This window comes from Thermothelomyces heterothallicus (genome assembly GCF_042370625.1).
Source record: "Thermothelomyces heterothallicus CBS 202.75 unplaced genomic scaffold P884_scaffold_20, whole genome shotgun sequence".
NCBI lineage: Eukaryota > Fungi > Ascomycota > Sordariomycetes > Sordariales > Chaetomiaceae > Thermothelomyces > Thermothelomyces heterothallicus.
Window position 1 is genome coordinate 473,592 of NW_027192581.1, and position 10,845 is coordinate 484,436.

Genomic DNA, 10,845 nt, shown 5'->3' on the forward strand with positions numbered 1-10,845 from the left:
CCAGACCGAAATCGGGACCCTCAGATTCCGGTCGACAGTCTCCTTGGGTCATGGACCTTGCCGGTGCTTCTCCGTATAATGCGCCGGCGGTACCCGTCTGCCGTTGCCGGACCGCGGGTTGCGGTGTTCGGCATTGCCCGCGAAACAACGGAACCGGGCCCCCGGGCTCCATGTATGTACGTACAACATCCCTGCATTAACTACATTCCTGACGTTCGTCTGCACTTGTATTAATACCGTGCGTGCTGCTTCCGGATTACGGACCTGACATGCATGATCTAGTTTGATCTGCTGACTGGACACGTATTTACATACATGCCTACATCCTCCGATTAGAAATTAGCGAGTAAGGAATATTTGTAGCACGCCTCCTTCTGCCCATCTTCTTGACCAAGACCCACTCCCATCTAGCCTTGTGCCCAGCTGAGCTTGTTTCGAGCTTGTTCTGACTTTGACTTTATCTTCCTCGCCGACTCCTCCGAACCCGCATCCCTGCTTTTGAGACCCGAGACATACGAAATGGGAGGACTGAGTCTTTGGAGATGACGTGTAAAAACTCACGGAATCCTGTCCCTAGCTTTGCCCGATGTAGCTTAGACTAGGTCCGTTGCCTAAGCTCGGTCATTTCCACATTCTGAACTACCTGGCATGGTATGGCCTTCGTCACCACGTGTTCAAGCGGGGGGGGCGTGCGCACTTTCGTTCGCCAACCTCCGCTGCGCATGCCGCTGATTCCACCAGCCTACCGACGACACCTAGATCAAAGAGCTCGAAGATAAAGTAGATACTGTAGCCATGTGCGACATTCCCCTATCTATGGATGAAGTTACCTCGAAGCCTTATTGGTATCTCTCGGGCTTATACCATTAATTACTGTGACGTTTTCGGGCGCAAATATATGATGCATATGTTGCTGACCCTGTTCATACGGCGCAAGTTATAGGACAAGTTGAAGGGTTCGAGAATGGGTGCACGGGTGATTATGTTGCTGAGAGCCGTCTTTTGGAGTGTGATTGAGGTTTTGCTCTTCTTGGGGGTATCAACATGCAAGACAGGCCCCTCGTCCACGATCGGAGAAAAAATCGAAGGGAGAATAGGCTCGACAACCGTCGAATAACTATACCCATGATAGACCGGCCGTTGCAACTTGATCTTCTTGAACTCACTCCCTTTCGCTTGGGTAAGCACCAGAGTGCGAGCACCTAATGCATCGCTCACCAAAAGAGGTTATCAGTATATAGGAAGGAAATTTTATGCAGCCATTGCGCAGTCAGTCTTCAGCCAGAGCTGCCTCCTCGGGAGTATCCACGCCGGCACGGCCCCCCATTTGTTTCTCAGTAATACCGGAGGCGATAGCTATCAGGGTGACCGGACCACCATCTCGAATACGTGCTGTAGTCTGGGCAAATGTCAGGAATCTGGCAGTCGGAGCTGACTTACTGCGTAGATTATTCCGGGAAGACTCACCTCGCTGTGTGCTGATCCCCAGCTGCGACGCGACGTTGATATAGCCATCCGCATTCCGCTTCCCATCCCTCCGTATCGTCTTCAGCATGTCCTCGTCTCCCTCCCACGCGCTCCTACAATATGGACACGTCACCTCGCCGCCGCCACTACTAGCCTGCCTCCTCTTGGTAGCCGCCCAGGTCTCGAAGCAAGCCTTGTGCACGTTCTGTCCGCAGGCCGCTCGGCACCACACCACCGGCTCAGCGCCCTCACTCTCCCCCATCTCGCAGAAGCAAATCGGACAATCTCCCTCCACGGGTTTCCGCTTCCCTTTTCCGTCCCCACGACCATCACTGTCGGGACCCCCCTCTCCCGAGGGCGGCGGCGCCCCGTCCAGGATCTCCCTCACCTCGGACCCTAGAAGCGCCAACTGATAGACGTAATCAAACTTGGCGCGCAGCACGCGTGCCAGCACGTACACGACGTGCTTGCACTGGTTGCCCTTTCGCGCGTGCGGGCAGTCGCACGTCGGCTGGCGGGAGATGGTCACCGTGTAGATGTTGCCCGTCGACCCCGTCAGCTCGACGGTCTCGGACAGCTCCTCCTCCTCCTCCTCCGCCTCCTCAGCTGCTCCTCGGTCCGGGCCGGAGGACGCGGTGGCCAAGGGGCGGCGCTTGCCACGGCGGACACGAGAGAGGACGTAGAAGCGCTGGGTTGTGGCGCGCAAGTAGAGGTCATGAAAGGATTTGGGAGGTTGAGGACGGTATCTGTGAGTAAGGTTTGGCTTGGTCAGCATTGGTCAGTGTATTCTATGATGGTTGAGTTGGAGAGGAACATGCCTGCGGAGTCGTTTTTCCTCGGGCGCAGTGGCGGCAGAGTTTACGGCAAGACGTGCTTTTTTGGTTGGCTGATCCGGGCCGTTGTCAACGGATGTGCCATCGCCCATTCCATCTCGATATGTAGCGGCTGGAGCCTTGGAAAAGATTGATGTGCTATTCGTGCTATCGTCGTGCGTCTAGTTGCGTTTCCTCGCAGGTGTGCGAGCGACCGTAGCAGGGAGAGCTACGGCTGGAACGGTGCCACCATCGGAATCCATCGCCTCTTTTATCTCAATCCTCACAACACAGAATAATTGAATTTACAGGAAAACAATATGAGGTAGGAATCGTGAGATCGAAAATTTAGGAGAATCAAACTGATGGTGAGATGGGCCAAGACAATGAAGGACTGGCCAGGTGCGGGTGGTGGCGATAACAACTCATTGGCGGTCAGCCAACGCCTTTTCTGGATACAGTGTCCCGCAGCACGATTCGTTAGTTAGGCTAATATAACTACCCCGTAACTACGGATCCGTACATCTCACTTCACCATCCTTAGTCAGCCCACCAATCCAGCGACATTTACCATCACCACCTTCGTTACCTGCCCTACCCTTCAGCAATATTTGCAGACAACCCCACGTTTTAGCCCCTTCCATTCAGACATGAAAACTACGAGATACTCGACATCACGGCAAAAGGCCTGCCAGCCATGCTCGAATGCAAAGGCGAAATGCGACCACAAGGCACCGTCTTGTGGCCGATGTGCCCTGCGAGGATTGGCCTGCACATATTCCCAAGCATTCCACTCTCGAGCCTCTTTCCAAGACACAGCGGTCATTGAGGAAACGGAATCGTGCAGCCCGGTTTCAATGCTCGGGAGTCGGCCAGTCTCGAGACTGACCCCTGAACCGGAAGCGACAAGTCAGACCTCGAATCCAATCGCCGCATCGATACAGCCTCCGATTGGTGCTACTCTTCCCAGCCCGGCCAACACGGCCTTGACAAACGTCACAGATGCCGGTCATTCCGGTCGTCAGAGACACGAGGTGACACGTGGTGCCCAACGAGGGTCGGCTGCACTTGACTTCTCGCACCTCGACCTTGTGTGTCCCATCAACGCGGATGACATCCGGAACCGCTGGCTCAACTCTTACATTCCTGTCCCTGGACAGACCACCAAAACTCTGTCCACGGCCGTCACAGCCTTCACCTACAGAATCTTAAAATCTTACGCGGCTATCGCGGTCCGAGGCCATGGCAGCCTGCCATTTCTACACCCAGCACAGCCGCTTCAGACAGGGCCGAACCCGCCGCTCTCGGCCTGCTTGAGTTTGATTCGGATCTGCGAAAAGCCGCTGCCTGGTAGCGAAGGGGTCGCTGCGGAGGTTTTGCAGCGCGAGATGGACAAGCTCCATGGGCAGTACGACACTTACGACGACATGACTCTGCTTGCTGCATTCCAAGCCTATCTGATATGTATCTTGGTCTTCTACTTCCTGCTCGGGCGGGAAGCCGATCCTTTCCTCCGCCAGGCCATCATGAATCTCCAAGAGATTGCATGCTCTTGCTCGTCGCAGGGTCTCGTGTGCGCAGCCGAGCAAGGTGGAACTCGTCCGAAATGGGAGTCCTGGATCGTTGCGGAGGCAAAGCGGCGGACGCTGTTCACCATGTACCTCTTGGACAACATGCTTTCTGCCAAAGCTGGGCTCCCGACCTTCCTCGGAACAGAGTTGCGAGGATTGCTCGCGCCAGCAAGCAAATGGCTATGGCATGCAGGAACCCGGGACGAGTGGGAGAAATCATACAACGTCTACTTGGCCGAGTGGTCTGAGGGCGGCCTTCGCATCGACGAGCTTTGGTCACTCCCCCCAGACTTGGACGAGGCAGATGTTGTCAAAAGACACAGCAGAGTGGACCGGTGGTTGCAGAGCGTCGATGAGTTTGGGACAATGATGTATGCGGTAACGAGCTGCACGCATGGCATGTAGGCCTGAGCGAACCGTTCTTCCAACCATTCTTCTCGCAGTGCGCTTGTAGACTACTATCACTGTATCCTACTGTATCCTCTGCCCCGTCAGACCAGTGGGAATAATAACCAGAGATAGGAAAACACAAGACAAAGAAATAGCATTAATCCTAAGACCGCTCCAGAGCCAGCAAGGCTTGCTCAATCGAGATGACATGCACGTTCATCTTGGGAAACAGAGTGTTCAAGATAACGCGCTTAAAGTCCGTTGCCTGGCCCGCCGGCATTTCCAGCACATTGTCCGCGATGACATATACCCTGTAGTCCAAATCGAACAGCCGATAAACCGTGCTCGTCACCACGCCCGAAAGTGTCAAGCCGGACTAAAGTAAAATGGCCGTTGTCAACAGCCCGATCGGTCTTGGAGAGCTTGACTGGCAACGTACAACAACAACCGTGTCGATGTTCTGCGACTTTAGGATCTGCTCTAGGGCATTCCCGGCGCCGGCGTACCATCTTGTCTTCTCCAGGACAATGTCCTTCTCATCGACCACGAAGCGAGAATCTATTCGGACCCCGGGGGAACCTCGCTCAAAAGTGCCGAATTCTCGTACCAATTTGGTAAATGGGGCGTCGGCGTCGGGTGCCAACTCGGGTTGCGAAGCATTTGAGAAGGAGAGAGTGGTGAAGATGGTGGGCGGCCGATGGACCTTGCGGTGCACGGCATCGTTCCACCGCACGCAGCTGGAAATGAACGCTTGCCCTTCGTCGACGTCCTGGGCGGAATCTATCAGAACCGACATCAGGTCCAGTTGGAGGATGGCGTAGTGTTGGCCAAATGCCACGCTGCGCTCAGCCTCTTCGGGTTGCTGCACAGAGCCCATGGTGAAAATACAAAGGACCGGAAAATCGAAGGAACTGAAAGAACCAAGGAAACGAATGGTACGGCTGTCGTGGTAACTACTTGCCTAACTCATAACTATCGGTTTGTGTCTTGATCAGGCTGGCTGGGTCTTGGGTTATGCGCCTCCTGTTATTTCGCAGCTCAACTCCGCTCAACTCCGGAGCGGGTCCCGGGGTTTAAACCCCTAAAACGGATCTCAACTCCGAATTCCGCCAGGCGACGTCAGCCAGGCTCGTGATCTCTACTTATTAGTACCTCCACCTCGACCTGGAAAACAGACTTATCATCTCACCTACCCTTCATCCATGATCATTTAGACTTGTTTCGCGACAAGATTGCCCGTCATGACCACGAAAGCCCAACCAGCTCCAACCGACGACACTCCCCCTGCAACGCCTCCTCCACCAGAAACTCCCGAGGCACCATACAGCATCTTCGACAAGCGGCAGAAAGCACTGATCGTGCTGGTCGTTTCTGTCGCCGCAACATGTGAGTGTGTGACCTCGTTCCGGGGCTGCAAGGCTGGCACTCTGACAAGTGGAATGGAATCATGCAGTCTCCGGTTTCGCGTCCAACATCTACTTCCCTGCCCTCCCGACAGTCGCCAGGGACCTCGGCATCTCCATCGAGCTTGTCAACCTCACTGTCACCACGTACCTCGTGTTTCAAGCCATCGCGCCCAGCCTCTGGGGTCCTGTGTCAGATGTCAAGGGGCGCCGGATCGCGTACTGCGGCACGTTTGTTGTGTTCTTCGGGGCCTGCATCGGGTTAGCAGAGGCCAAGACGTATGCTGCCGTGCTCGTGTTGCGATGCTTGCAGAGCACCGGCAGCGCGAGCACCATTGCCATTGGCTCCGGGGCGATTGGAGACATCACCACCCGTGATGAGCGTGGGGGTTTCATGGGCATCTTCCAGGCAGGGCTGCTCGTGCCTGTCGCTGTGGGACCTGTGATCGGAGGGGCGCTTGCGGGATCCCTGGGATGGAGGTCCATATTTTGGTTCTTGGCCATCTACAGCGGTGTTTTCCTCGTGCTCCTCATTCTTTTCATGCCCGAGACGCTGAGGTCGATCGTCGGGAACGGGAGCCGGACGCCGTCGAACCCAGCTGCCAAGTATCCCCTGGTCGTCTACCAAAGAACCACCAAGATCAAATGGGATCCCAACACAGTGCCGTCGGAGCCGCCGGCAAGAAAACGCATCGACCTCGTCGGTCCCTTTCACATTCTCGTCAGCAAGCAAGCCGCCCCGATCATCGTCTTTCTCGCCGTGTACTACGCCGTCTGGCAGATGACCATCACGGCCATGTCCAGTCTCTTTCAGGAGCACTACGGCCTCGGGGAGACCGAGATTGGCTTGACCTTTATCGCCAACGGCGTCGGTTCCATGATTGGGACGCTCATCATGGGCAAGATCCTCGACATGGACTATCGGCGCTTCAAGGCCCAGTACGAGTTTCAGCTAGAATCGACACGGGCGGCCGTCGACACCGACGGTGACGCGGAGGATGACTTCCCCCTCGAAAAGGCGCGTCTGCACCTGGTCCCCGTCTTTGCGCTCCTGCAGTGCGCGTCTGTGATCGTCTTCGGCTGGACCATCCAGTACCCCCAGCGGGTACACATCGCCGTGCCGATCGTGACGACCTTCGTGACGGGCTGGACGGCCATCGCGACGCAGTCGGTCGTCATGACGTGCCTCGTCGACGTCTTTCACGACCGCAGCGTGGCCGCCAGCGCGAGCCTCAATCTCGCCCGGTGCCTGTTCGCCGCCGGCGGCACGAGCTTCGTCATGCCCATGATCAATGGCATAGGCGTCGGGCCGGCGTGCACCGTCTGCGTTGGGGCCCAGCTCGTCGCGATGCTGGGGCTCGCGGTGCAGTGGAGGCTTGGCGGCAAGTGGAGGAAAGAGGCCGAGGAGAGAAGGCGGGCCAAGTGATGAATTGTGGCCAACGAGCCAACACAACAAGGCAGGGCAGCGATCAGCGATGCACTATCCAAGGCTTGGATCCTGCATCCGGTCAAGCCTGAAGGAGTGAACTAGTTAGTGATATAATTAATAGACAGCAGCACTGCAGCCTGTGCGCGCTTCACGCGAGGCTCCCTGAAAAAAAGGTGCATTGTGCAGCAATTTTGGAACTCCCTGAGCTGATATCCAATCAGCTTGCATTTATCGCATACGCGTTCCCGACCGTTTTAATTCTCAGAAAACGTCTTTAATACGTGACACAAGCTTTGCTGAGTCAGCAGTTTGGAAAGTGAACTACCAGGTTCAGAAACACGTTCTCGCCCTCCCAATGATAACGACAGCTTCTGGTCTTCGTTGTTGTTTAGAAGGTGCAGTTTCTTGTCCTTAAAGCTACCTGTTCTTGACCCTTCTGAGCAGACACAGAACTTTTATGGGCAAAAGCGGCAGATGCATAATAGGCGGCATTCGAGAGGCGAGGGGCGCTCCCATAGGCCAGGTTTTTAACTAAGATATTGCCAGTTTTCAAGCGATGCAGCATCGATGCACGTAAATATACGGCACATCGCGGCAAAGTCTGGCTCCTCGGATCTACTCGATGTCCTCATATAGTCACCCAGATTCCTGTTGTGCCATGGTGAATTGGCGGCGAAGCACGATCCAGAAAGGCGTATTTGACGCAGTTTACGTGCGGTGATTCAGAACTGTTCTTTCTTGCGATCAGCTCATCGTCACAATGTTCTTTTCATACCTCTTGGCCTGTGGGAAATTTGCTGGCCTAGCAAGGGCAGAGTACTACCCAGAATATGAACTTGACGAACCGATGCTGAGGGGGCCTCCTCGAACGAGCTCCTCAGCAATGCTTCGATTTGGCTGCTCACAGGTCGTGATTGAGCGGCTTGATCCGTGCGTTTGAGCCTCCAGGCTGCGCACCATCAAGAACTTCCGGGCCGGAAACTGACGAAGACAAGTCTCGTGGAACCGGGCGCGACGCCGTCATCGCATATGCACCAGGTTTTAGGAGGGAACGCCTTCGCTGCCTCGATGCCTACCACGGATATCGCAAAACTCGGGTCCTGCACGACGTGCCATTTCGAGGAGGATCTCTCCAATTATTGGACAGCGAACCTGTACTTCAAAGCAGTACGCGAACAGGAGATTCCAGCGCCACCGGGGCGGGCTCATCGTTGCTAACGATGTCCCTCCAGGGTTTCCGTATGCTCAGCGGAGATTCGACCAAGCGCGAGTCGGACAACCTCAGGAACAAGACGCAACAGTGCTACCGCTGCTACACGGCCGAGAACTGGGGAGGGAGCATGTATTCTCCTTGCATGGATCCCGAGCTGGACACTGATCACTTTCCGAACCAGCAATGCGTTGGTGGGATCCGGTCCAACATCATCTTCCCCCAGTACGGTCTATGTCTATGTCTCAGATCATGTAAGGTTTGTCTGTAAACGCTATCTAATAGATGCTACCCCCCGTACTGAGATGCAGATTGCGCTTGGAAATTCCTTCAAGCAGCGATTCCTTCGCTTGCCAAGTGGCCTCAAGCTATCTCTCCCGAAGTCCGTTCCCTTAAAATATTATTGGCTTAAAGATGCTAATCTAGCCCTGTGCGCTTCAGACCCTGGGTTTATGGTCTACAACAACTGGGTTTGTGCCAAGGAGGTGTGTTAGCCGCTGTTCGCCTCGTAGCGGCCGAAGCATTAATTAACGCTGCAGCGATTCTCTTGGGCGAATCATCTGACCAAGTCAGGTAAGAAGTCCCGTTCGTAGCCGAGTCTCGGTACATCCGATTCCGGCCAAAGATGGCAGAAACGACACTGTTCCGGAGTCTCAGGTGATTAATTATTTGTGGCCGAAAAAGGTACTGCGATCGCAGTTGCAAGGGGTTCCGCGCATGAACCAGCCCGTAGCCGACGCGTTTTCCGATCCCGGCACGGTGACAGCAGTCCGGACACCATCCTCGGAGAAGCACGCCGTGGTCAAGAGAACTCAGAATGTATGATTCGACAAGGGAAGATCGGCGGCCCACGGGATGGATTTTAGCCTACATTGCTCAGTTGTCCCCTCCCGCCCCGTTATCGGGGATATTATTAGTCAAGAAAGATCACGCTCAGGCGAGGCATTCAGAAAGAGAATTATAAAAACCGATCAGATGCATAGCGCAGAGTGCGAGTCCCGGTCAATCAAAGACTCCTACTCTCGCCCTCTCAGAGTGCTCTTCGTCGATTCCCTCAACTCCAGAACGTGTGTTTGAGCCTAGTCTTGAACCATCCCGACATTTACCCACATTCCACAGCTCTAGTTATAATAATATCATCCACAACCGCTCCACACGAACACATCATGGGCTCCTCGGACCCCATACCAACCTTTGCCCCCCCTTCCGGCATGCATCCGCACCACGCCTCCACCATCCAGAACATCATCGCCCGCCTCTTCCCCATTCCATCCGTCCTCGCCCTCATCCTGTCGGGCTCCATCGCCCACGGCTTCGCCACGGCCGAGTCGGACGTCGACGTCCTCGTGGTGCTGACGGAGGAGGCCTATGCCGAGCGACAGCGGACGGGCGAGATCAACTTCGTCGACGCCGAGGTCGCGACCTACGCGGGCGGGTTCGTCGATGGAAAGTACCTGAGCCTGGGCTTTCTGCGGGAGGTGGCCGCGCGCGGGAGCGAGCCGGCGCGGTTCGCCCTCGAGGGTGCCGTCGTGCTGTTCGACAGGATCGGGGGCGGCGCGCTCGAGGACGTGCTCCGCCGGGCGGTTCGCTACCCCGTCGAGGACAAGAGGGAGCGGGTGGTGCGGTTCCGCGCGCAGCTGGACGCGTGGCGATGCTTCTGCGGCGAGGCCCGGCAGAAAGGCAACGCGTACTGGCTGGGGCAGGCGGCGAGCAAGCTGGTCCTGTTTGGCGGGCGGCTGATCCTGGCGGAGAACGAGGTGCTGTATCCCTACCACAAGTGGTTCCTGAGGGTGCTGGAAGGGGTCAAGGAGAAGCCCGAGGGGTTGATGGAGGCCATCAAGAGGCTGGTGGAAGATCCATCTGAGGAGAACGTGGAGGCGTTTTATGAGTTGGTCAAGGGCTTTCGGGACTGGCCGCAGACTCCGAATCGGTGGGGAGCGCAGTTTATGAGGGATACTGAGCTCACTTGGATGAGCGGACACACACCAGTTGATGATCTGTGATTCTGAGAACAACCGAGAGAGAGCTCGGAGCGAGCGGCTGGTGCGGGATGTCGGTTGGATATTTCTAATCTTCCCAAACTTTTTTTGTCGCTCTCGTGATTGTTACTACAACGTGCTGGTTTAATTGAGGTGTTTGACTTGAGACTGGCCGCCGACAATCCACCTCCTGGAGCCTCCAGATCAGCGAGCAAATGGAGATTTCTTTTGTTTGGGCATGAACCTTGTGCACTAAGTTTCCGTTTCCTTGTCAACGAACGAACAGCTCCAGGGAAGATCATTGGGCAAGACCTCCAAGTATTATATGCACGTACGCGGAGACCAGGACCTTGTCTTAGGGTGAATGCTCGCCCGCGGTTTGTTGTCTCCAAATCCGCTCTGAATGCCAAGGTTGATTAGACCTAATTACCAATGCGAGCCCGGAGTGAATCAAGCAACGGAACCACATGTAATTAATTATGTAACCATTCAGCAAACCTCGCGGAACTCTGCGTTGAAAGCACCTAGCCGTGCAGAATTTGTTTTCCTAGGATGAGCTTCCTAACAAAGAGCATACGTATCAC

At 55.5% G+C, this 10,845-nt stretch overlaps 4 protein-coding genes across 4 annotated transcripts; 3 read left to right on the forward strand and 1 right to left on the reverse strand.

The window, feature by feature from the left end:
* Window positions 1-1,206: 1,206 nt before the first annotated feature.
* P884DRAFT_262286 (uncharacterized protein) lies at window positions 1,207-2,614 on the reverse strand. Its single transcript, XM_069441644.1, has 3 exons — window positions 2,286-2,614; window positions 1,468-2,213; window positions 1,207-1,399 (listed from the first exon to the last, which is right to left on the reverse strand). The coding sequence occupies exons 1-3, from the start codon at window positions 2,390-2,392 to the stop codon at window positions 1,335-1,337; spliced, it is 918 nt and encodes a 305-aa protein (XP_069295681.1). The 5' UTR covers window positions 2,393-2,614; the 3' UTR covers window positions 1,207-1,334.
* Window positions 2,615-2,804: 190 nt separating this feature from the next.
* P884DRAFT_228084 (major facilitator superfamily domain-containing protein) lies at window positions 2,805-7,206 on the forward strand. Its single transcript, XM_069439705.1, has 5 exons — window positions 2,805-3,029; window positions 3,336-4,251; window positions 5,354-5,358; window positions 5,546-5,626; window positions 5,694-7,206. Exons 1-5 carry the CDS (start codon window positions 2,930-2,932, stop codon window positions 7,067-7,069), a joined length of 2,478 nt encoding a protein of 825 aa, XP_069295682.1. The 5' UTR covers window positions 2,805-2,929; the 3' UTR covers window positions 7,070-7,206.
* Window positions 7,207-7,832: 626 nt separating this feature from the next.
* Window positions 7,833-9,272, forward strand: P884DRAFT_228089 (uncharacterized protein; the record flags this gene model as incomplete). Its single annotated transcript, XM_069439706.1, has 5 exons — window positions 7,833-8,002; window positions 8,068-8,239; window positions 8,305-8,536; window positions 8,724-8,767; window positions 8,967-9,272. The coding sequence occupies 5 exons, from the start codon at window positions 7,833-7,835 to the stop codon at window positions 9,105-9,107; spliced, it is 759 nt and encodes a 252-aa protein (XP_069295683.1). The 3' UTR covers window positions 9,108-9,272.
* A 176-nt stretch (window positions 9,273-9,448) lies between these two features.
* P884DRAFT_301583 (uncharacterized protein) lies at window positions 9,449-10,285 on the forward strand (the record flags this gene model as incomplete). The annotated part of the gene is made up of 1 exon (XM_069444869.1): window positions 9,449-10,285. One exon carries the CDS (start codon window positions 9,449-9,451, stop codon window positions 10,283-10,285), a length of 837 nt encoding a protein of 278 aa, XP_069295684.1.
* Between the last annotated feature and the right edge of the window lie 560 nt (window positions 10,286-10,845).